General features: G+C 39.9%; 2 protein-coding genes across 10 annotated transcripts; one reads left to right on the top strand and one right to left on the bottom strand.

Annotated features, from left to right (window-relative positions):
• Window positions 1-750: 750 nt before the first annotated feature.
• On the bottom strand, window positions 751-20,973 carry HNRNPK (heterogeneous nuclear ribonucleoprotein K). 9 transcript variants are annotated; one of them, XM_040089411.2, is made up of 16 exons: window positions 20,855-20,973; window positions 18,341-18,419; window positions 18,157-18,236; window positions 17,185-17,282; window positions 15,787-15,843; window positions 14,218-14,261; window positions 13,261-13,333; window positions 12,648-12,761; window positions 11,562-11,690; window positions 10,762-11,063; window positions 10,388-10,442; window positions 6,586-6,636; window positions 2,811-2,832; window positions 2,651-2,733; window positions 2,030-2,199; window positions 751-1,212 (listed from the first exon to the last, which is right to left on the bottom strand). In XM_040089411.2, the coding sequence occupies exons 3-16, from the start codon at window positions 18,203-18,205 to the stop codon at window positions 1,182-1,184; spliced, it is 1,278 nt and encodes a 425-aa protein (XP_039945345.1). In that variant the 5' UTR covers window positions 18,206-18,236; window positions 18,341-18,419; window positions 20,855-20,973; the 3' UTR covers window positions 751-1,181. The 9 variants fall into 9 exon arrangements, with proteins under 9 accessions (XP_039945345.1, XP_039945343.1, XP_058279985.1 ...); XM_040089409.2 differs by having other exon boundaries at window positions 751-1,273; XM_058424002.1 differs by having other exon boundaries at window positions 751-1,273; window positions 12,648-12,775; window positions 13,260-13,333; window positions 17,185-17,294.
• On the top strand, window positions 20,855-26,350 carry RMI1 (RecQ mediated genome instability 1). Its single transcript, XM_040089402.2, has 2 exons — window positions 20,855-21,144; window positions 23,575-26,350. The coding sequence occupies exon 2, from the start codon at window positions 23,603-23,605 to the stop codon at window positions 25,484-25,486; it is 1,884 nt and encodes a 627-aa protein (XP_039945336.1). The 5' UTR covers window positions 20,855-21,144; window positions 23,575-23,602; the 3' UTR covers window positions 25,487-26,350.

The following is a 26,350-nucleotide window of genomic DNA, read 5'->3' on the forward strand; positions in this document are numbered from 1 at the left end:
AAACACAATAAAAGAATACTCACTTAGTCTGGACCCATCATATCTGTATGTGCCACACACCTTTACACTTTTTAATCTATTTTTATTCAGGAAGTGAAATTAAATTTTTTAACTATAAATACAAATGCCAAGGTATTACAGGAGATATTCAGAGGTTTTATATTTTTTTTTTAATTTTCTCACAAATAATTCTTACGGAACTCAACATACATCTGGAAAACAAACTGAAGTTTTGCATACAATGAAAAACAAGTTACACAGTTATATTGTCAACTTGCCAATTTGCAATTCCTACCTCATACAAACAAAAGCTCAGGAAACAGGTGTAATTTATTCAGTAATGGTAGAGCAACTCTGCATTAAGCAAGCTGTCTAAAACCAGGTGTACTTTACCACTGTTTACTCAGTGACATCACAAAGTTTTAAAATATTTTATTTATATACTGTTACCAATATATATATGTATTGCAAAGAGGGCCAAACACTTGCAAAAATGTCAAGTTTTACACAACATTTGCATGAGTATTTTCATCTCTTTTTTTCCACCCAAACAACAAAGCAGTCATTGTTTTCACACAATCTCTTTAATTTGTCAAAAACCCCACATAACTCCATCTATATATCAAGGAAACTGAAGAGCAAGCTTAACAGCAACTTTTCATTTATATGGGGAAAAAACCCCCACAAACTAGGTGTACCCATTTTAGTTATGATCTTATGCAGACCTGAAGAAAAATGACCACCAAGAAGAGGTTCACTAAATTTATTTAAAAATCCTAAAATGTTTCTTACAAAAAAGCATTACATTCTGCACACTGCTCGCAACAAATGCCAGGGACATGTGGCCTATCATATTCTTCCCCTTCAAAGTAAGATACAGTGTACATAAAGCAGGGTGTTCACAACAATTACAGAAAAACAGAACAATTTACCACCAACAATGAACAAAAATAGAATTCACTCTCTCTGCCACTTCAAAATTTCAATGTTAGTCTCGTGCGCCCTTTCCCCCCCCATTTATTTGTAAGGAACTAGAACATTACATCTGGTGTACAGCAAAGATTCCACTACACCTCAAATGCAGAACACCTATGAAGCAGAGGAATGTTGGCTTTTTTAAAACAGAAGCAGATAAAAAAAAAAAAAAAGGGGTGCAGGACTCCTTCAGTTCTTCACTAGTCTTAGAAAAACTTTCCAGAATACTGCTTCACACTATAAAAAAGAAAAAATAATCTTGCATTAGAATCCTTCAACATCTGCATACTGCTTCACACTATAAAAGAAAAAGAAAAAAGCATGTATTAGAATGATGGACCATACATCTTGCATCAACATTCATAAAGCATATTAAATTACAAATTCCTAACACATTTAAAAGTACATGATTTTAAAATGCCAATGGCTAACAATTATATTAGTGTATCTCAGGCACAGTCAAGTATTAGTAATCTAAAGCCAAACACTCCAGTTAAGACATTATAATCTGCTAGAGAAGCCAGAATGGTAATACAGCAAATGCTATCTATAGCTGTTAATATTTGGCAGAAAAGGCAAAGTAATGTCAGCAAGGTGTGAAATGCTGCATAACAGCCCCAAATCGTTTTCAACTTGTCCTGTAGAGGCATGGTCTGTGCCATATGGCAGACTGTGATTTGTTGTCAATTTAGTTATCTAAAAACAACAAAATCACTAGTCTTCCACACAGAACTAGGCCAACATCCACTGAAATCTTCTATATTTTCTACAGGCTCTATGTAATTTATTACAAGTAGTTTTTTGCAGCAGTTTTCACCAGAGAAAGGAGAGGACTGCTTGGTTAAGATGTCTTCCAGCAAGATTAGTTTTGAGGGTGTCTTCATTTTAATTAGAATGGAGAACAAAGAGAATCAAGGCAGAACTACCACTAGAGAAGTTAGGTTCCAATAGTTACTAAAAACCTGCCTTCTTAAAAAACTGATTCACAGAGGAGAGCAGTTTTATAATATACACATTAATATGACAGTAAAGACAATAATAAACTTTAACTTGCCTGTTCTGCAGCAAATACTGTGCATTTTGTATCTGGTCCTGTGTGCCTGTAATAGTTATTATCCGATCTTCTGAGCCTTCTAGTGGTTCATCAATTTTGATCGAAGCTCCTGACTCATGACGTATTTGTTTGATTCTCTGGCCTCCCTTTCCAATAATAGAACCTGCCAACTAGGGAGGAAAGCAAAAGCATTCATTCCTTGATACAACAGTCTTTCCACAAAGCTAGAAAATTACAACAGCATTTGAGTAGTTTCCACAAATTCAGTTTTTTAAGTGTTGCAATGGGAGCTTATTTCTTTATAGCCTAAAGATATCCCCTGCAGCATTAACTGTATAAACACAGGGGAGATAAAACTGAGAGAACTAGCTCTCATCTGCAGAACACGAGTTACAAGGACCATCTATATTACTGAGTATTAACCACAAGTAAAATTGTTTAATGTGTCTCTTAAGACAGAAACGAAACAGTCAAACAATACACCGTTGGTGATTTAGAAACACTTGTTTTGTACTTATCAAGAACTTTCAAGTATTTCTGATTTACTTAAAACAGTCTGAGAAATGACTGTGACTTTTTTCAAGAGAATGCATTAGTTGAATGCAAATCAACTTTACTTACATCTTTGGGAATCGTTACTTGTGTTGTGATGATGGGTCCACCGAGATCTCCATACGAGCCACGCCCCCCTGCATAAGAATAATCTGATTTAAGTGTATGCATCAAGCCCTTTTGTAACTATCTGACGAACTACATGCAAAGGTTCTATATGAACACTTACCATAACCAGAGCCACCCTCAAACTGTAAGAGAGAGAAAAAAAATTAAAGAACAGCCATGCTTCTTCAACACATTTTTAATCTTAAGCATTATATTGTTAACTTTGAGCCCATTTAATCAAACATCATAACCCTCAACCTGATATAAATACAACAGCATTGTGCCATCAAGAGGCAAAGAGGGAAGACCAGAAACAAAAGCAGTGGGTGAGCGAGATCTCCTTAACCTCTACTCATTTGCATCAGAGGCCATCTTGTGCAGGATCACAAATTGGGTGAGATGATTCTTATAGATTCCATCAAACTCCAGATATTCTGTGATTCTTATCCTACCCTATCAAAACCTCTAAGAGTAACACATAAAATTACAAAGAATTCAGCCATGCTGGTTTACCAAGGCAGTCTCTCTATCTCAGGTTCTTGTAGACAGCTGTGGATGCTGATCTACTTGTGACCTCTGTACTAAACATCAGAATTACAAAATCAGAGTAGAGCCTTATTAATAGCATCAGTACAGCTCAAGAGAGACTCCAGTCTCCAGTTCTGGGGCAAGAAGTTTGCCCAGTAAATCGTTCTACTACATCAACATCTTTGATCCTCATTATGCTACAACCCTTTACATCTTTGAATAAACAATCATGATGTGAGTTACTTCTGTTACATTTAAACCACCATATACCAAATGCAAATCGCTGCAACAAGCATTCTTGACCCTTTTACTTTTAGGATTTGTAAACTTGCATTTGATATCAAGTTCCCATTTAACCTAATGTATTCTAAGTGTGCAAGACCCCATATTTATACTTTCCTAGAGAAGGAGAAAATAAATATACACGGTTCTCTCAGAATCAACTTCTGAACAGACTCTTGGGATCTGTGAGAGGAGGCTGCCTAAGGCTGAAACTGTCAGCCAAGCTGGTGACATCCCGGTGATAAAATTTAAGAAAAGAGTAAAAATTCCCAATGTGCACTGACTGCACGAGTGAGCAAGGATGAAAATAGCACTCCAGGCACTTGAATGGAGACTGCCCTGCAGCCCATGGAGAGAATCAGACTGGAGAAGATCACTACACTGTAGCTCACTGAGGGATGCTATGCTGAGAACAGGTAGGTATGCCCTGAAGGAAGATGCACAGACAACACCTGTGGGCTGTGAGGGGACCAAATCAGTCTGTTCTTGAAGAACTGTACCCCACGAAGGGGACCCACACTGGAACAGTTTTTAAGAACTGCAGTCCACTGGAAACAGATTAATTTGAGCAGTTCACAAACAGCTGTATCATCCCATGGAAGGGACTCTACACTGGAGCAGGGGAACAGTGCAGGGAGGAAGGAACAGTGACAAGTGTGGTGAACTGACTTGGAACCTGCCATTCCCTATCACCCCTGCACTATTCATGGCAGCGGAAGTAGAAGAGTAAGGAATGAAGAGTGGATATCAAGATTGTGAAGAAGAGGAAGATGGGCTAAGGTGTTTTTGTGTCTCTCACCATGCTACTCAAAGTGGCAGTAAACTTATCCCAAGCCAACTCTGTTTTGCCTATGATGTTAACTAGTAAGTGATCTGCCTGTCTTAATCGTGAGCCACAGACTTTTCCATCTTACTTTCTCCCATCACTCTACTAAGGAAGGGGCGTGTGAGCAGCTGGGTGGGGCCCTAGCATCCAGTCAAGTTCAACCACAATTACTGGCCCTCAGAAGTTAAAATGTAACAACTTCACCAAAAATAGCCCGAACCAACCTTTTTTTACCTCAAAGTGGAAGCTATTCAGATCAAACTGTTGACCTTATCCTCTGTCTCTAAGCAACCTGTATTGTCTAATCATGTTACTAAGCAATACATATTATAACACAACATAATAGAGCTCACAGTAGAGTCCAAAATAGAAAACAATGAAAGACTCTGCTTAAGGTTTAATTGAGAAGCTGATCACATAGCAAACTGCATACACAGACATATTGCTGTTGGTATTTGTCATAGGATTCCTTTTTGGACTGATTTCTTTTAAAGAAAAAAACCTTTCCTAGATCACATCTGCCTCTCTAGACTATGAAACAATAGAATCTGACAGCAGTTGCTGTGAATATAAACTAAGAACTGACTTTTCACATATTAATTTGGCAGCACATTTTGTCATCTTAAAGACACTGCCAACACCTGATGTGCTGCGTAATTTCTACAATGCAATGACTAGATCAGTGAACAAGAGAAGGGCTACAAGTATCATGTACCCGGACTTCTGTAAAGGCTTTGACATATTCCCCACATCCTTCTCTCCAAATTGCAGAGGGAAGGATTCCATGGGTAGACGGTTTATTGAATAGGGATAGCTGCATCCACATGGCAGTGTCCATGGCTCAGTTTCAATGGAGATGAAGAAGTATCCCTCAGGGGTTGGCCTTCACTGGGAACAGTGCTATTCAATGTCTTCATCAATGACACAAACAGATTAGGTGCACCTGCAGCAAGTTTGGAAGCTGAGTGGTGCTGCTGACAGACCTGAAGGACTGGATGCCATTCAGAGGAACCTGGACAAGCTCAAAAAGTGAGCCCATGGGTATCTCATTCAATTTAACAAGAGCAAGGTACTGCACCTGAGCTGCTGTAGCCCCCAGTATCAACACAGGCTAGGGGATGAACAGAGAGCAGCCCTGCCAAGAACTTGGGGGTGCTGGTGGGTGAGGCAGGACATGACCAAGCAATGAGCATTTGCAGTTCAGAGAAGCAACCGTGTTCCATGCTGCATCGAAAGGTCAAGGGAGGCAATTCTGCCCTGCTAGTCTACTCCTTTGAGACCCCTACACGAGTACTGCATCCAGCTCCGGAGCCCCCAACATTTGGGCATGGACCTACTGGATTACATCTGACGGAGAACCACAAAGACTATCACAGGGATGCAACTTGTCTCCTGTAAGAACGCCCGAGAGCTGGGATTGCTCAGCTTGGAGAACAAAGGCTCCAGGGTGACCTTATTGTGGCCTTCCAGCTCCAGAAGGCAGCCTACAAGAAGGCTGGAGAAGAGTTTTCACACAGACATGGAGAGCAAGGACAAGGGGCAAGAGCTTTAAATTGGAAGCGGGTTGGTTTAGTTCAGATATTAGAAAGAAATGTGAGGGTGGTGAGGCACTGGAACAGCTTGCACAGAAAAGCTGCGGATGCCCAGTTACTGGAAGTGTTCGAAGCCAGGCTCAACACAACCCTAAGCATCCCCATCTAGTTCAAGGTTCTCTACCCATGGCAGCTTGGAACTAGATGATCTTTACGTTTACTTCCAACCAAAACCATTTTATGATTATGTGATAATATCCCAAAACTGACCTGATCAAATGATATATTTTCAAGTAGACTGATAGGGAAATACAGTTTATTCACAGATAAAAGTGAAAAGTTACTTTACATATTTGCCATTTGAAATAGAGTCCCACAGCAATAAGAAAGTAACAAAAATAAATTGTAAGTGCATGCATCTACAGTGCATCAGTTATGAAGAAAGTTACAATTTATCAAAATGAAACCTGTGTGTAAGAGGCACAAGGGGTACAGAAAAGTTCCTCTATTTTTACCAGCCTGCTGCATAATTCCAAGTTTCTGCTTGCTTGCCTTCAGAGGACATACCATTAAGTCTGCCAATAAATTCAGAGTCAGAAGAATGGCTTTATAAATTTTAATAGGTGTTAAGTTGCCAGGGACTACACTCAAGATTTCTTGAAAAATTTGCTTTATCATTTAACCTACTCAATAAAACAGTTTTCAAAAAACAGGCTGAAAACACTCACCAACTCTGGCGGCTGCATGTCATCACAGGCATCCACATGACACTGCATCATCTTCCATATGCAACATAAGAGGAAGAAAGGAAGTCCAGGTCATACCAACTTTTAGAGAATGTCACAACCAAACAGAATGCACAGTGGTACAAAGAAACCTTTATACTATTAACAAAGACTTAAAATTACATAATTTAGACTATTTTCAAGACTCACTGGCTTTTAATTTTACTTTGGGGCAACTCTAAATGGGCAACTTACGTTCTTCTTTTCTTTCTATGGCATTCACAGATTTTTTCTCTAAGAAGCTCAGAAACTAACAGCATGGCAAAACTTAAACAAGCCTTCTTTTTCCTTTTAGAAAAACTTTTTACATTTTTATACGTAAAAATATTTTATCAATCTTTTTATTTATGCCATCTGTTAGAAAATGAAGGTTTAGTAAGAATGAAATAAGTAACTGCAAGTGATTATGCCAACTGCAGGTTAAGCAGGAAGAACACTGCTTGTTATGTTCTACTATCCAAATACCTCATCTAGCCAGTAAGCAGACTAACAATGTACCACTGCCTAATTGTATTAGAAACTTAATTATGCTTCTAAAACATATGATACACAGTATTTTTCCTTTCACAATTTTACAATTTCAGCAATTGATATTTGTGCAAAATGAGTTTCTGAAATAGGGTCTTAGCATACGCAACACTTATACTGCAGACTAATTTGTGCTAATCACTACTCAGAACTGGAACAGAAACCAGACGACAGATGGGCTGGATAAGGCAAAGAGCTGAACTTCTACACATAATAAAGAAACCCACATGCAGTTCTAACTGACATCAAATTCTTTTGTAGTAAGTGTTTCTGGTTTTTAAGAGTGATCTAGGAAAGCGAAATTTTGTTTCTTCCTTCTAGCATCTGCACAAATGAATAGCACAGTCATCATACATTCTTCCTTTACTAATTTTTTACATGCCCCTGAGAATAAGGGTGTTAAAAAAAATACAGAAAACTCATGATCTTTGAGATCACAATAGCCCTTTTGGTCCCCAGGATTTGATCTGGAGTAGTTACACACTGAAATATATACTTCTATATGCAGATAAACAAATCTGCACTTTGGAGAAAAAGCCTCAGAACGGACTTTAAGTCAAATGAGCATTTAAACAGCAGTACATATTTATCCTAGAACTTTAAGCCTGGCTAACAGACAAGTATCATCTTAAGTGATTAACTCTGTACAACCAAAAGGAATTTACCTATCTTTTAAAATCAAAATGTTTTTTTTTCCTCATTTCAGCACTTACAAAGCTGTCAATATTGTCATAACTCTGCAATTCAGGAAAAACCACAGTTCAGCATCCAATTTCAAAGGCTGTCAACTGTTCAATCTTTCTGCCTTTAACAAAAAAGAGAACTGGCAAAGAAATTTTTCTGTATGTTTCTGTACATTAAACTTTTCCAGTATTTTTGAGATGTTCATCAATTGTTGCCTTTTACTGTACCTATGTAGGATAGAATCCATGTGAAAAGAGCAATTCTACTCTCTAAGAGCAGTTTTTTCCATCATTAGATCACAAACCACAGTAATACTGGTTTAGTTTAAACTTTTAGTGATACAAGAGTTTCTATTTGAAACAAAGGGTAGCAGAGGAAGACTTTTATCTTTTGGCATGATACTTGAAACTGATGTCACACTCAGAGTGAAGATTTCCTTTCTGCTTACACAATTTAGGATACTAGGATCGTGATTAATTAAAACTAGAAATTAAATACTATCTTTGTTGGGAAGTAGTCCTCACTTTAACCAGGCTATAATATTTGGTCACAAAGGAGCCAAAGTCATGAGCAGCTTCACTACGAAAAACAAACTAAATTGCTTTTTATTCCATGAAAGAAACCAAACTAGCAGAAATTACTTCACTTGCATGTAGAAACTCATGTCAAAGTGAAGGTCAACCTGGCAGACTAAACCTAAGTCAAAATGGATTTTTTATTCTAGCTGGACTGGAATGAAAAAAAAACAAAAACAGAACACACTACTGCTCAAGAACCAAGCTAAGTAAGACTGTGCTCAACCAAATACCCAAAAAAGGACAGGCTGCTCAGTTTCTGTACTCTAGCACGGAAGAGTAGAAGAACACAAAACCTAAGCTCTGCTAACACAGATAAGGAATCTTAGAGATGTACTTCTCCATTCTTCCAGCTTTTACCATGTAGAGTAGCATGGGAAACAAGATTTTTTTTTTTTGTAATTGCAAATATTTGTAATGGCAAATATTTCCTTTTATTTTTTCTAATAAGCACATGACATTCTTGCAATCTGTAGTTCCAGGAACTCTTATTGCCAAGGAAGTCATATGAAGCCCACTTAGGCAGCGCATTTCATAGCTCTTTTTGATTTCTATCTTTTACACTAATTTAGAAGAAAAAAAAAGTGTCACCTGTCATCTTAAAGAAGATACCAAACAAAGCCAGAGGAGAAGAGAAGATTTGTTACTATAGAGATCCACCTCTGTTGTGGTTTAAGACCAGGTAGCAACTAAGAACTACACAGGTGCTTGCTCATACGCCCCCACCCAACCCTCAGTGGAACTGGGATGAGAATCAAAAGTAAAACTTACAGCTTGAGATAAGAACAGTTTAATAACTGAGAAAAAGTTAAAAAACGAAACAAAGAAAACCAACAAAAAATGAAGCAGGCACCACCAACACACTCCAAAACAATAAAAAAAAAAATCAAGGGTACATGATACAACTGCTCACCATTTTGCTGACCACTGCTAGGCCCCATCCTCAAACCCTTATGGACCAGCCCCCACAGGGGTAACTGCCCCAGTATAAACACTGGCCATGATGTCTGTGGTGTGGAGTATCTCTTTGGCCAGTGCAATTTGTACTGAATATGATCCCTCCCAGCTTCTTTGCTGTACCTACTCACTGTTAGGGCATGAGACACTAAGTGCTTGACTGACTTAGGATAAATACCACATAGGAAAAACAAAAACATTAGCATGTTATCAATATTATTCTCATAACTGAATTCAAAACACAGCACTGGACCAGCTCCTGAGAAGAAAGTTAACTATCTCAGCTGAATTCAAGAGAACCTCCTGGATTTTCTACTGAGGAAAGACTAATCTTGTCTCAGAACAGCAGATGGCTGCTGGGGCTTAGCAGCTCAGACCGCAACATAGAACACTATCTGTATCCTTTTCTGTAAGCTTCTACACACTACAGACTTCTTTTCTCCCCACAGAAAGAACTGATGTAGGATTCAACTAAGCATTAAGTTTGGAATTAAGAGTGGATTTTCTGCAGAGAAACTAAAAACCATAGAACTGATTCAAAGGAGCCACGACCTTCCATCAGCTAGAGCTCCTCTCAGATACTGTTCCATAATCTGTATTACTGTATCAATGCTCATGTTTTCCAACCTATAGTATTAAGAATGCAAGTGTAACTCATCAGAGAACACTGTTCAGACATGCTTTCTCTATCAGAAAAATCTACCAATTGCTATTTCTGTCATGCTGATTAAAAAATATCTGCAAGATGGCCTGGGCAAGAAAACCTACAGGGCTGAGCACAGTCAAATTCTCTGAATCTTTCTGGTCACAGAGAGAAAGAAAACAGAAGAGTACCATTTACACCACAAATATTCATCCATGGGAGGACCACTTGTATGAACAAAACATTTTGGTTTTACTATCAGAACCATGTATGTCCACCATGAATGTGCATGTGGTTCAGCAACAGGTCAGCAAGCTAACTGCTTAGAGATACAACAGAGCAAATTTTAAACTCATACCATGCCATCATAACGGTCTCCCGGTCTGCCCCTTCGGTCATAGGACATCAGATCTCTAAAACAAAAAAGGCAGCAGCATGTTAATTGTGTTAGGTGTATTATGAGCTAGCTTGTTTATTACAATCTGGATTTTCCCATTCATGGTTCACATATAACTTAGTATCAAACTACTTTACCCAAGTACTGAGTAACACAAGTTGCAGAACTACTGACTATAGTCCTGGCAACTTACCACAGCACAGCGGGTAATTAAATTTCAGTAAATTTCAAAATACTCTTGTCTAATACAGGCTCAATTTTGAATAATCACTGAAAATATGAACATGACTCAGATATACATTATTTTTGTAGAAGGCGTTTATACAACAACTCACCCGCCACGAGGAGGTGGTGGAGGAGGAAGAGGAAGATTACGAGCTCTGCTGCCACCTCTACCACCACGACCTGGTGGAGGTGGTGGAGGTCCTCTGCGAGGGCTCATATCATCATAATCTCTTCTTGAGGGAGGCATAGGTCGTCCACCACGGGGCATTCGATCAAAACCTCCTCTTCCACGCATCGGAAAGCCCACTGGTCGTCCCCTTCTATCATCAAACATCATTGTGAAGCCACCATAGTCATATGTTTCATCATAGAAATTGGGATCATAAGGCTGGGCCCGTCCTTTAATTGGAGACTAATACAAACAAACAAAACAATTCCCCAAATCAGACAGTTCTATTACAACTGGCATTAATTTAATTAAAACATTAATTTAATTTAATTAAAATTAATTTAATTAAAACATTTATGCATTTGGAACGTATGCTTGATTTCACAATACTGCCAAGAAAGGAGATGTTGATGTGCGTCCTGTGAACTTATGTATGATAGCAAAACTTAGATATGGCAGAGGCATTTTTTCCTTCCTCTTCAAATTTCCCATTCTGATGACACGTAGAGCATAAATGGCCCACTAGTACCAAAACTACTTTCTTCTCTCACACGGTGTACCCCCCAATTCTAAACAACAGAAACAGTTTCCAAGTTCGTAATTGGCCATCACTTTGATCCTGGGAAAGTAGGAGGTATTGAATTTAAACCAGAAACTGAAAGACACCATTTTTCATCCAACTAATGTCTAAAACATTCACGAATGCCAATGAAAGAATAAAATAAATTTAATAAACATTACCTCAGAGATAAGATCCAAGATAATCTTGATGCACTCAACAACTCTATCAGGTTTTCCACCAATAAGCACCACTCTGTCAGTTGAATGAGGACAACACTCTTGAAAGAGCTTAATGGTGGTCTGAGTGTTCTTTAGAAGAAAAAAAATTCCAACATTATCAAATATATTTTAAACAAGTTTATAAAACATTACCACTTAAATCTACATGCTTGCTTCTGAGTTATCACACAAAATTAGAAGATTACATATTTTGAACATCTTGCTGCCCTAATTTTTGTAGGAAGACAGGAGAAAATTGAATTGTTCTTTCATTTCAATTATGATTCATCTATGACACATCATTTGATTAAGTACTACAAAAAGGACCACATAACCACTGTGATCTTAGAGACTATATTAACTTTCAAATTAAACATGCTCTGGATGCTTAGAAAGCAATGTTGCTAGGGTTATGCTAGGATTATCTTGCCTTTCTTAATCCATACAAACAAGTATTGGCTTATACCAGAACTACCCGAAACTGCCTTTTGACACAACACAAAAAACCTCAACCACATGTTTTCAGTTCACAGAGACCGTTAAGTTTTTAAAATCTTACTCTTTCACTTAAAAAAAAAAAATAGCCTTCCAGGAGTTAGAATTAAAAAATACAAAACCAAATCTAAGTCCTTTCACAGTACATCTACTGTGGACATGCTTTCATTCCAGAGCGTTTTGTGTGTCCAACCACACAAAAAATTCTACACTATGCAACAGTCTGTTCTAAAAGGAGAAATGAATACAATTAAAAAAAAAAAAAAAAAAAAAAAAAAAAAAAAAAAAAAAAAAAAGGTAAAAATACTTCCTTTAAAAACAGTATTCTACCACAAATCATGTTTAACCAAGTCCTGGCTCTGGCCACCAACATCACTTCTGAGGGCCTGCAAGAAAGTTTCAACTCCCAGCTCCATCTCACAACCTCAAAAGCATGTACGCAACATGTTCAGAAGGAATTACTGTACAGCAAATACTTATACATGCCCCTTATGAATGGCAAACATTGCTTATTGAGCAAAATCAAATCTCGTAAGAACAGAAATTAAGTACCTCTCTGAGTTCTTTAATTTTAGCACCCTTGACACCAATAATGCCTCCTGCCAAACTCTGGTGAATAAGAAGTCGAAGTTCGCAGTCGAAGTCACTGCCTTTGTAGTGCTGATACTGTAAATAAGATGCATATAGGGAGAAGCAATAAAGATTAATCACAAAAGTTCAAAATATTTGGTGTTCTAAGCTTTTTCTTCAAACATAATGGGGCGATTTAATTTATTGCTGAATTGTAGTCCTGTATTTCTTTTGATACAACTGCAACAATTCAAACACAACACCTGAAGTATCAGTTTTCCCTGTTTTCATTACTTATTAAATTACACTGCACTGCTTGCTATAAAGATTTAAGAAGGTATCAAACAGTGCAACACTTATTATTTGGAAAACACGAAAGCTGTTCAAAATGCTAATTTAATAAACAATGACAGATTCTTCCCTCTACCCAAAAAAATGCCAATATGTAGTGTGACACCCATAATTCTTTAAAAGACTTTGGGTATTTTTCATTTTTCTAATTTCCTGTATTTAAAAAGTAGCAAATACTCTAGAACCATCTCATTCAAAAGCTAATCTTTTCATCCTAAACAGAAAAAAATTTAAAGATAAATACCTCTTCTAAAGTAGGGATAATCTTCTTCAAGATTTCTCCAATTGTCTCTATGTCTGCACTTATACTCAAGATGCTGTTGGAAGCCAGGATGACAAACAATATGGAGAAGGTAGAAAAGAAAAAGGAGTAGTAAATTTTTTTTATCATCACACACAAAATTTTAACAAGATTTACTACAAAGAAGAGTTTACAAATATTCCCCATTTAAAGTAAACCTGTTTGCTCAATTTACAACACATGCATCTTTGTTTATGCCCAGTATATATGCACAAGAAATTTAAGATTAGGTAGGTCTTGCAGAGAGAGAAAGACAGAATGGGCTTTTGGAAGGGCTCAAATTAAGTGGGCAAGAAACTGACGCAGAACTGAAAAGCAGAAGTGAATATTCACGTTCCCCGCCACCACTAATTAGGATACCCTCGCTATTACATTCGTAGAACCGGCACACCTTCTCATTATTAAAAGTGAGGATATGCAAGTGGTGAACGTTGTATCTGGAATAAGGTTATGGAACTCAGATTACTAATGGGCTCTCCAAGAAAACAAATACAAATGCAAGACAAAAAAAGACAAAACAAATGAGAAGTGAAGGAAAGCGAACCGGAATTAGCATTTCATCAGAAATAATTATGAACAGGCAATGCTGAGGGGAGCAAGGTGGGCCACAAAGACAGAGCGAGAGACTATTTTGAACCAATTTGATTTACAATGCAGCAAATATGCAACACTTGAAGCTGTGCTCCTTCCATTGAAATAAAATTAGTGGATTGTTTGGGTGGGCAACTCACGTAAAAGTTCAGTGACAAAAAGACTTAATGGGGAAAATAAGACAGAAAACTTGAAAAAAAACAATACACCGTCTATAAGGGGATACTATTTAATTATATCAAAGGCAGGTAATAAAATACATTTCTCTCTTTCTATTCAGGCAGTGAGGCATAAACTGTTGGGACATACCGCTCGGGGCCACTGCTGTCTGGGACTGAAACACTGGCATTGTACTGCATTGGTCATTGGCGTTCGTGGATGTTGGCATTGGGCATGGGTATTCAATCAGAAGTTGTCAAGTATGGTACCCGTTTGGCAACGAGCACATTTTTGGGCATAGCCAACCAGGGTTTTCACATGGGCGTTCAGGGGCGGATGGGCCAACGTCATGGTGGGCAACGCAGGGGCAAGTCGATCCAGTACATGGGCAACGGAGATATATGGCCAAAAAAACAAGGAGAGGGAAAAGGGGGAAAAGCAATAAATTTTAATTTAATACAAACTATACTCATTACTCTCAATTAATGAAACAAGCTTAAGTTGTTCTGAAGACTAACACAGTAACTGATTGCTACACCGACTGTGGCCTAACAGTATGGACTTTAAAAATGAGTCACTTGATCTGACTAAACTACGTTTTACTTTTAACAAATGATGTTTCAGTAGCAGGCTGGCTCACGAGGGTAGACGCAGAACCTGTCAAGACTGATAGTAGTAGAACCTTGGGCAAATCGGGAAAGTTCATGTTCCAGACAAATCTAAATTATCTGGACTTAGGTGACATACTGATTTACTCAAAAAACAAATTTTTTTAAAAAACCAACCAAACAAAAAAAACCAAACAAACAACAACAAAAAAAAAACCCCGATAAAAAAACCCTAAAAAAAGAGGAACAACTAGCTGCCAAAGTTAGTGAGCATACGTATGATTCCTGACCATTTCAACTAAAATCTCAACTCTAGTTGCGGTAGTTTATGAACTTAGTTGGAACTGATTTGTAATGGTATATTGCAAAATCTTGTGCTGAACAGAGTCTTGATTGGAAAAACCATTGAAATTGTAGCTGATGTTAAGTACAGGAGTGTAAACAAATGGAATTAAAGAAGCGTTGCCAAGTTTTATAAATACACAACATTAATGCTGAGCATGTGTCTAATCACCAGAGTCAACCCCCTGTAAAATGTGAACAGGAATTAAGTCATGACCATTTGAAAATGCTTCCAAGTAACAGAATAGAATGTTCCTTAAGTGTTTCATACTCATATTTAAAGCAAGAAACCTTAATACTTTTGTGCTTCATGTGCAAGCTGCTAAGAAAGAGATGGATGATTTCATTTTGTTTTTTTAAAGGAAGTTAAAGAATTCCTCTCTCACTGGGTTAAGCCAGCCACCTGCAAGGGGTTCAGCAGTACTATAACTAATGCACACATATGGGGAATGGTACTATTATGGGGTTTAAGCTTTGTCAATATTTTTAATTAGGATGGTAACCCACTTCAAGTGCCTAATTTAGCAGAATCCTATTAAAAAGTGAAGAGATTTAATATAAACCTCTCCTCCCATGCATCAAGCTGGGTTTTAATTGAAATAGGAACTGAAGAACTGTTATCTACTCTGACAATCAATATAAATGGCTTGTAACTTGGATGTCTATAGAGTTGAATTGCTGCCATTTCTAGAAATGCACGCAATCAAGTTTTCGATGTAGTGCTCTGAAAGAAGCAGTTTTAAATTAGTTCAAACTCATATATACTCACGTCTGTACGAAGTGCTTTAATATTTTTGCCACCTTTTCCAATCACTGCTCCAGCATTCTGGAAAAACAGTTTTCAGAAGTTATTTTATGATAACACAGCACAAATTAAGTTTTTGAATTCAAGACTAAAAACAGTACACTAATTTTTGCTGGCCCAAGAGGTGGGGGCAAGCACTACTTTGGAAGGGACCAAACTGAAGCCAACTGGAAGTCTGTCCACGTAAAGCCCTTAGAATCACGAACACAGCCGAGAAAGATTACTCAGCTTTGCCATTAGTATTTCAATTCCAAAGAGAAGTTTCTAGGGAATTCTGCCCATATTGAACTTCTCATAGGCAAGATATATTAAAAATACCAAACAAAATTAATGTAATGTAGGTCAATTATTTCCTCAATTCTCTGATCAGCCTTTTTTTCCCCTTACGGAATAAGGGATTACAGTTCAAAAGTTCCCACTTCTGTTCTCCAAACACTTGATAATTTCAAGCAATAATACTGTTTTGCATATTTGTAAGGTAACTAATTTCTCAGAGCAACATAAACTGAAAAAGGCTGAAATAAATGTCAACAGCCACCAACTTCATTCAAAACACCAACAGGAATAAACTAACAAACAGAAAAAACCAGAAATTGCAAAACTAGATTTTTACCAGGTTCTTTCAAGAACTCTATGGAAAGTATTGCTTTTATTACACACACACATTATGCTAACAGCATAGTAAACATTTCATTACTCCACGTAACTTGGCTATTGGTCAGAAACACTACATGGAGTTACAACATTCTTTCACACCGACACAAAACACAGATACTTCAGAAAATATAAATCATCTGTAGCAACTGGAAACACTACAGGAAATTAATATACAGCAACTTTAACTATTTACAATTGACAACAAAATCACTGCAATCCCTGAAATACTACTTCCATACTTCTTCCTGTTGGTATAGTTGAAGAAGTTTAGTAGATCTACTTGTCAGAGTTACTAAAATTCTAAATTCTTGTCTCACGTATTTTATTTAAAATCATTAATTCATAAGCCTCTGAACACCTTTTTTTTTTTTTTTTTCAAAGACTCATGTAACAGTCATCCACCTCAAAATGGCTACCTTCCACTCAAATGTAAAAGTATCTTAGAAACTTTATTGCTCTACTTCTCAGCAAGTATATCTTTTTAATAAACCCTGTATTGATCCTTAGGAACTTACTCTTTTAAGAGAATCTCAAGGACAATTCCATTGCAATATACTTACCATTTCTACACACCAAAAATTACTCCAGTAAGTTATCTCATTTCAAAAAAAGCACATGATCTCTCCACACTTATATCCCAACACACACTTTACCACCTTCTTAAATAATGCTACACACAAAACCAGTAAAAAGAAAAAAGCGTACTTTGCTCTGAAGCAAGATGCGCAATTCAACCATCTCATCAGTGTTCCGCGATCTTTTGAAGGCCTGCTCTTCCTCCATATCTTCTGCAGGACGTTTGCCTGTAGAGAGGTCCATAGGGGGAAAACATAAACATTTATTTAACTTTCTAAGTCATAATAAAGGGGAACATATGCCAAATTTATGCTCTGTACTATTAATACATTCTTTCTTATTAGCACAAAACGAATTACAGACATCTAATCTGAGCATCTACAGGACAGAAACAAGACTGCATTTTAACAGCTTTCTTACCGATTATTAAATGAAAATGCTTTTAAAAATCTGTGAACTATGGCTTAAACAAGAATGTTGCACACAGGCAGTAAGAAATTCATGACACTTTGTCTAAAGAAGTGTACCATCATCCACTTAGTATTCACTTATAATTTACAATTGGGGAAAACCTTTTAGGCATAAAGCTCAAACGTAGTTTTGAAATACACTGAAATAGTGGTGAAGTAGTAGTAAAGTAGCACTTCAGATGCTGTTTAGGAAAAACTGGCACACAACAAGAGAAATGTCCAAACTTCCCTGGTAATTATTCCCAAGAAATTTTCCATTAAGCTCTTTAGCAGTATTTCACATATTTTATTCCTGCATGTAACAATTGCAAAGAACAAAATACAATTAACAGATATGCCCTAGAGCATTCATATACATAGTCCCATTCTCCATTCAGCTACAGAGTATTTCTCAGTACTTGGTCATAACTTTCAGTTCTCACATCTAAAACACACAAAACAAAAAAATTATGTGTCTATGCTTTCAAGTATGTGACATGACACATTAATTAAAACCAAAGATATTAATGCAGAACATAAAATTATTGCTGATGCAAACATATGGTAAAGTTAAATCACTATAAAATTCTTTGAAATACTAAAATTTATAAGATGGTCTTTCTAAAAAGGAATAGTCCTTTAAAAAATTTACCATTTGTCTCTGTGTTGGTGAAGGTCTCCTCCTGTTGTTCAGTCTCCATTGTCTTTTTTTCTTAGGTGGACAAGCAAAACCTGTTGAAAAATAAAGACGATACATTTTTTTGTCAAAAGACAAACTGCACCTCATGCTAAAGTGAAAAAGATAACAAAAATAAATGCCTGCTGCTAGAACTTACCGCTATTATATATCCTTGCTGACAAAAACTCAAGTATTCTGGGCGGGATCAAAATCCAACAGCCTATTGCTTCAAGAGCCTATGAAAACAGCATATATCAGTTGTGAGTCTCCCCACGTTTTAAAGCCTGTCACTACAGCCAGAAACCAAAAATTTGACCTAAACTATCATTCCAAATTTTTTGTTAATAAAAGAAAAAGTATAGCCCAGCCAAACACACCACTAAGAGAAGATAAAGGCCAAATCTGTCGACTTACATAAACTCTAAATGTCTGAATTACAGTTTTTGGGCACACACTAATTTAAAGCAACCACAAAATCTCAACATTGTATATGTGCTTTGGTTTCACTTTCTAAAGGGCAATAGCCCAGAATCTGGAACTGCTATTTAGGTCAACACTATTAACATTTAATAAATAGTCCTGTTAGGGCAATTGTCAGCACTTGTTCTACAAATTCTCTACCAATGTACTAGCACACACTTGAGAATGCACTCCTCTCAATTATAACTGATTAATAAACTTCCAACTACACCAAAATAACCTCTTTTTAAAAATACCACCCTCTGTAGTTACATATAATCCACTGCATGCACACACTCCCAAAACCTCCAGAAGCAGCATACTTCAGTGCAGATTTCTGAAATAAACTGTGACCTGCTTTAGCTGCTAAGTCCCATTAGCGAGAAGCGTAGATAAAAGAAACAATTTTCCAACTTACTATCATTAAAAATGTGATTTTTACAAGCACTGCCAAACAATCACGTATTTCCCCTTGCATTGCTTTAACTTCCACTGCCTCAATAAAAAGCAGGCACTCATTCTTGTATCCATAATCGGGGAAGAAGGAATGTGGGTGGGGAAGAAGCTGATTCTAACTTATTAAAAGTACTCTCAGACAATTATGTAATTGCTGCCCCGCTTGTGGGGGCTAAGAGCAGACTCTGCCTTCCCAACACATGCCGCTATTTCCAGCCACTTCAAATGGGCTAACGGGCATACACAAGTTTAATAATAGCGGAATCTCAGGCAGACATTGCCAAAATTGCGCTGTTACGCGGACGGCCAAGTAAGGAAGACACCACCAAAGTGTAACAGCCCTTTCTGACACCGGTTAATCTATTTCCAACTACCCTAAGAATTTTAAGGCAGCGGGGAGCGAACTATATTCAGTTACAGCTACAACTCACGGCTAATCAAACCTCCCCACATGTCATGTGTTCTCAGTAACCTCGCTCAGCTAGGTAAATAGAGGACATTCGTATTACTAATAAAGTCAGGTTCCTTACGAACACCAAAGCGCTAAGGCGGACATGAGCGGGGACCAGCGAACACAGACCTAAGAGTTTAGGAACGCCAGAGCGCCTCTAAGGAGCAGCGGCGCCTCTCGGCTGCCTCTCTCTTCCCCCTCTGTCTCCAGCCGCCCGCCGAGCGCGGCGGAGACAGGGGCGAGAGCCGCTGCGCCGCGGCACCCCCGCGGAGCAAAAGAAATGGCGCCCTCTGAAATGGCGCCTGCCCGCCCGCTGCGAGGCGGAGCCGGGAGCGGAAAGGCCGCCGTCACCACCACGCGGCCGCGGGGAGCGTTACCCGGCTCTGCCCGGGCGCACACAAAGGAGGTGCCCGGCGGCTCGAAGCCCGGCGCAACGGGCGGAGCAGGTCAGCCGTAGAGCCACGGGCACTCCGCCCGCCTCCGTAAGCGACGCGGCCGCGATGCAGAGTCCGCCCCCCGATCGGCTTTTGCGGCTGCTTCCGCGCAGGCCGCGGCCCGGAGCGCCCTCTCTGCGCCCGCCATAATCCTCAACAGAAGCTCGCCCTGGGCAGTTACCACAGGCAGGCGCGGGAAGGCGGTGGCCGACGCACCCTCGCCCCTGGAGCGCACCCGCTGGCGCTGCGGAAGCCGCGCTGTCCCCGCGGGACAACGGGGACAGCGGCCATCTAAGGGCCCTAAGCAATAGCCGAGGCAGCAACATGCCAATGTCCTCCCCGCTGGCGTTCCCCGTTCTACCGCCAACCCCTCGGGACCTGCAGGGAAGCCCTGAGGCTCACAGCAGCCCTGGGCGAGTTGAGGCCCCACGACAGGAGACACAGGCCCTCTCGCACCGCTGTGTCACGCAGCGTCGCCGAGCGGGGTACAGCGGCGGCTCTACCGGCCCAGGCGAGGCCTGGACCGGCTAGTGCCCTTCCCCCGCCCCCCTCCCCGCCTCGCCGTCCCCGGCCACACGGCGCCGCGGGCTGCGCGTACCTGCGCCTGCCGCCGGCCCCACCGCGTACAGGAGAGAAAGGAGAGCAACCCCAGCCTCCTATGCGCACATCCACCAGCGCCACCCGCGATTGGCCCCGCCACCGCCCCCCGCACGGCGCCAACGCCGCCTCGTTGGGTGAGGCCGCTGTCCGTCAGCATAGGAGGCGGCGACGCGACCCGCACCGCCCTCCGTGAGGGATGGGACGAGACGGGTCCGGGAAAAGGGCGGCGCCTTTAGGCCCATGCCGCGGCCGGTCCGCCAGCTTTCCCTACCTGGGCTGCGGGAGCCGTGCTGGGAGCGGCGCGGGCAGTGAGGGGGCGGCCCAAAAAAGCGTGAGCGGCTCCGGCCGGGAGGAGAGAAAATGGCGGCTGCTAAAACCCCGCCTTGTGCGTGCAGCCCGGCGCTGGCCGTGGCGAAATTCTCGCGATGATTCGACGCATGCCTCCCATTGGCTGGTGGGTGTGCGCGCGACGGTTTTGGGTAGCGCGGGCTCGGGCCGTGTCCCATCCCTCAGGCCGGCGGGAGCCCGGGGCCGCCCCGCCGGGATCGCTTGCTCGCCCCGGTGAGTTGGAACTATCGGCTTCTCCGAAGGGCTGCGAGGCGCGGCCCGTCCCGTCCTCATTCAGTTCTTCTTCCTCCTCCTGCCTCTGACCCTCCCTCGTCCCTTTCACCTCCCGTGTTTGAAAGCTGGTACTTTACTTGGGTTAAATAACCATGCGGTATCTTCCTAGAGGTGCATCTTTGGGGAGAGCTTGGAGGCAGGGTGTTCTTTTGTTTTCTCTGAAGGCTGTAATGGCAAAAAAAAAAAAAAAACAAAAAAAAACAAAAACAAAAAAAAAAAACCAACAAACACAACACCACCCAAGGAACCCAGCAAAACCCACACCTGGTATCTTTTGAATATTCTTACTGTAGGTTTTGTTTTCGTTGTGTTCTGTAGTGAGACTGAACTCCTCGGTCTTCCTTGCTAAGGGATTGGGTATGATCTATGTACAGTTAGGCAACTTAATATATTTTCAATGTTTGTAAAGTGACATGGATGCGGGGGTAGAATGCACCATTAGCAGACGCTCTCTCAAGGCACAAGAGCCTTGCAGAGGGATCTGGATATGTTGGAGCACTGGCTAACTATCAGCGGCATGAAATTTAACAAGAACAAATACAGGTTCTGCCCCTGGGATGCAGTAAAGCTGGGCACAAGTGTAAGCTGGGAGAGCGGTGTGTGTAGAGCAGCCCTGGAGAAAGGGATCTGGGGGTGCTGGTCGGCAGCAGCTCAGGGTGAGTCAGCAGTGTGTGCCCGGGCAGCCAGGAGGGCAAACCCCATCCCAGGCTGCACCAGACACAGCAGCACCAGCTGTGGTTGGGATCATCCTGCTGGGTTCAGCCGCGGTGCTGCCTCGCCCTGAGTCCTGTGGGCAGCCCTGGGCCCCACAGGTTGAGAAGGGTGGGAAGGTCCTTGAATGGTCCAGAGGAGGACAGCAGAGCTGGTGGAAGGGCTGGAAGGCACATCCTGTGAGGATCGGCTGAGGGCTCTGGGTTTGTCTGGTTTGGAGAGGAGGAGGCTGAGGAGTGACTTCATTGTCCTGTACAACTTCATTAGGGGGGATCTGGAGAGGGTCTGTTACTGGCATCCAGCAACATGGAATGGGAGTGGTTCAAAGCTGTATCAGGAGAGATTCAGACTTAATAATAGGAATAATTTGTTTACCAAGTACAACAAGGCTGGTGAAAGACCTAGAGAGTAAGTGGTGTTCAGCGTGGTTGAGGAAGCAGGGCTGGAGAAAAGGAGGCTCAGGGGAGACATTCTTGCTATCCACATCTACTTGAAAGGAAATTGTTGCAAGGTGGGAGTCAGTCTCTGAGACTGACCTCAAGGTGTACCAAGGGAGGCTCAGGTTGCACATCAAGAATTTTTCACAGAAAGTGTGTTAAAGCAATGAACAGGCTGCCCCAGGAGATAATGGAGTCACCATCCCTGGAATAGTTCAAGAAGTGATAGGACATGGCTCTTGGTGCCATGATCTAGTTGACATGGTGGCATTCAGTCAAAATTTGGACTCCATGATCCTGGAAGTCTTTTCCAACCTGAATTTTTGCAATTCCAAGAGCATGATCAAACACTGAAGCAAGCTTCCTGTAGAGGTGGCTGATGCCCTAAACCTGTTAGTGTTTAAGATGTATCTTGTTAATGTCCTTGGTAACTGTGATTTTATTTTTTGTCAGCCCTGACTTGGTCAGGTGGTTGGACTGGATGATCATGCAATGTCTCTTCCAACTGAAATACTTCTGTTCTATGCTCTGTTTGTGCAGAGCTACTTCATAAAGTAACAAGAAGTTAGAGTTTGTTACCTCTGTTGCCCTTGAAATGATGGGTGCCCGTAGTCCAATAGCCGCCAAGTCCTAGATAACTGTGTCTCTAGATAACAATGTTTCAAGCCAGCTTTCTGTTGTAGGGTACAAAGCTTTCAGTCAGACTTAAATTTACCCCTCTGATAGAAGTGTTGAGAGGCCACAGCTTTGTCCTATAGATCCTCTTATTTCTGTTCATAACAGTGCTGGTAAAGTGTGAGAGCAACATCTCAGGTCAATTTCTAAAGTAAACTGTGTGTTAACGGAAAGAAAACCACCACCAAAAAATAAAACAAACAAACAAACAAAAAAAACCCCTATTGCTGTTTTGGTTTGATTTTTTTTGTTCATTCACTTTCAGCTTATAAAAAAAGGGTGTCAGTTATATGTTCCTAATTAAATCAAAAGAAAAAAAGCATGGTTGCTCGTGTAAATCTCCATACTTATATTTTGCACATGCCTTTTATGTTGATAATTGCACATACCTTTTATGTTGATTGAAATGTTAACGGTTGGAAATGCCTGTGAATTTTATTGTCTGTTGAAGCATTTTTAAATTGTTTTATATAATATGAGCATGAAACTTGTAATGATTTCATGTTTTGTCAGAAGATTAAATACGTCTTTTTGAACTCCATTTTAGGGAATTCAGTCTCTTTCCATAGAAGAAAATGTCTACATCTAGCATTGTAGCAAGAGTGGAAACCTGGCTATCATCCACATGGCATGTTAAAGTTCCTTTAACATGGCTGGAAGCATGTATTAATTGGATCCAGGAAGAAAATAGTGGTAGTAATTTAAGTCAAGCTCAGATTAACAAGCAGGTATTTGAGCAATGGCTTCTTACCGATCTAAGAGACTTGGAATATCCCATTCTGCCTAACTGCATCTTAGATACTCCCAAGGGAGAGTTATCAGGCTGCTACTCCATACAGATTGATTCACTGGTGGATATTAGCCAGCCAGCATATTCTCAGTTGCAGAAGCTAAGAGGGAAAAGCACTGTAAATGAGGAAGTTACAGCCAGTACTCAGGCATTTCAGAAGCCCTGGGAAGCAAAGCCTACTCGAATGCTGATGCTACAACTAACGGATGGCATACATCAAATTCAGGGCATGGAGTATCAACCAGTGCCTGTTCTCTGCAGTAATCTTCCTCCTGGAACAAAAATCACTGTACAGGGCAATATTGCATATCGTCTTGGAGTTCTTCTGCTTAAACCAGAAAATGTGAAACTGTTGGGGGGTGAAGTTGATGTTCTTCTTGAGGATTATTGTCAGGAAAGAGTCCTTGCTAGATTAATTGGAGAAACTGAAAACCCTAATTCTGTTGGACAATCTGAGCATGAGCAGATTTTTTCAAGGCCTGCAGATGAATTAGAACAAACTCTTGGCCCTTCAGATGAAGAGCTTTTAGCCAGCCTTGATGAAAACAGTGAATTTACTTTAAACAACAGAACATCTTTAGAAAGTGGATACTGTAGTAGAAGCAACAATTTTAATACAGCCTCAGGTTCACTGACAGCACACAATGGAAATGTTTTGCTACAAAAATCTGGAAGTCCTTTCCCTCACTCAGATGAGCAAGTTTCTCCTCCCATAGAATATGCTGATGGCTTTTTAAATGATTTTCCTTTAGAAGATGACTTTCTTCTGGAAGAAGAGATGCAAAGAGAAATGGAAGAAGTGCCACCAGTGGATATGAACAGAAACATAGGTTTAATTACTGGCAGACTTCCGCATACATCTAGAAGCTCCTGCAATTCATCATTAAATGGCACCGGTGAAGAAGACAATGTGAATGAAAGAGATAACTTGAGGGAAGTTTCCAACAAGGAAAATAACATGAGAAGAACAATATTTCATGACGGTGGAAATAGCACGAGTAACTTTTTGCACCACAAGGGCTTACGTCAGACCTACAGTTCATCAGATTTTCCTTTGGCAAATACTCCTGAGGAAGCGCAGAATTATACAGACCTAGATGAGAGCAGATGTGAACAGCAACACACTTCTGACAGGAGGGTATTAAATGATGATCCTCTATTTTCATTAAAAATGGATCCAGAAGGAGATCAGCAGAAACGGGATTCACAGATCTTTCCTTGCAAGGCAGTAGAGACACATTTAGATTTAGATTCTCCACCTTTCACATATATATCCCTTCTCCTTGCAAAAAAACCAGAAACTGTTACATTTCTGAAAGTTAAATGTTTTATTGTCACTCTCACTGGAAACCTCACAAAAACCAATGGGTCCTGGGGTATAAAGGCTAAAATTTCTGATGGCTCTGCTTATCTTGAAGTAGATTTTGCTGATGATATTCTAACAAGTTTGATTGGCTTTTCAGTACCTGAAATGAATAAGCTGAAAAAGGATCCAGCTTTACGTCTAAAACTTAAGGATGGTTTAGAGAAATGTCAAAAACTGCTGATAGATCTCTGTTGTTTGATGACTATTGAGTTTAATCCATTTCAGTCTAAAGCTACTGTATTAATTCTCCAGGATGCTGATGCTAGGCATCTAGAACAATTGAAGAAACGTTTGAATAAATAACGTGCAGACTTGCAGATTATACATTAGGAAATGTTTAAGTCAGATTTCCCTTGAAGAGCTCTTGAAAGTTAAAGTTAAGTGGTGTGTCTCTTATCAGGAATTATAATGTAAAAGTGAGACAAGGAGATTACTTGTAAGAGCAAAACTGGGCAGATTGTTTCTTATGGTGACTATATTGGAATAAGATATCAAATATTTGTGTCTTGAGTTTTTCATTTTGGAAAAGCCTGTGTGTTGTGGACTGGTAATCCTGAGTAGCTCAGTTTGTCAGGATATGTATAAAAATGAACAAACCATCTTGTTAATTTACTTTTTCAGGTACTTACCTGATTTTTAAAAGAAAGGTACGTGAGATTCTCAGGTTTTTTTCCTGGAGAAAATCAGTTGAATAAATTTAAATAACAAATTATTGTTTAAATTATTGTTTAAATGCAGTCCCTTCTGACTATGCCAATCTGAAGACTCAAATCTATATTCACTGTGCAAGAACCTAAAGTACAGAAAAATGAAAGATTGTCTTCTAAATATTCAGGTGTGAGGAAAAAAAATCCCATCCTATACAAAAAGGAGATTTGAAAAACCTCAATATTTTTGCAAATAATTTAAAAGAAAGCCAAGTGTTTTAAAGTGTTTATTAGCAGAAAATTTTTATAACATGATGATTCTATTTCTTTGTCACATTAATGTTAATCATTGCTAGTAGTTTTGAAACTGGAGATAAACTCTTATGGTTACTTGACTACCTTTTTACAGGATAGTCATATACTTATGCTGCATCCATGTTGTATAGTATATTTAATGTTGGTCTTAATTTTGATTTTTTTTTTTTCAATTTCTGCTTCTAAAATAATAAAGTTTTCACTT

Source organism: Hirundo rustica, chromosome Z (assembly GCF_015227805.2).
Source record: "Hirundo rustica isolate bHirRus1 chromosome Z, bHirRus1.pri.v3, whole genome shotgun sequence".
NCBI classification, from domain to species: domain Eukaryota; kingdom Metazoa; phylum Chordata; class Aves; order Passeriformes; family Hirundinidae; genus Hirundo; species Hirundo rustica.

Bases quoted from the DNA above. Each gene is read 5' to 3' on its own strand.
- HNRNPK (XM_058424002.1), bottom strand. From the start codon at position 18,205: ATGGAGACTGAACAACAGGAGGAGACCTTCACCAACACAGAGACAAAT. The intron at 13,334-14,217 runs GTATGTCCCAAC...GGCTTCCAACAG, and splicing joins GACAGCAGTGGCCCCGAGCG to CATCTTGAGTATAAGTGCAG. The intron at 1,274-2,029 runs GCAAGTTAAAGT...TTTCTTTTATAG, and splicing joins CAGTATTTGCTGCAGAACAG to TGTGAAGCAGTATGCAGATG.
- RMI1 (XM_040089402.2), top strand. From the start codon at position 23,603: ATGTCTACATCTAGCATTGTAGCAAGAGTGGAAACCTGGCTATCATCC.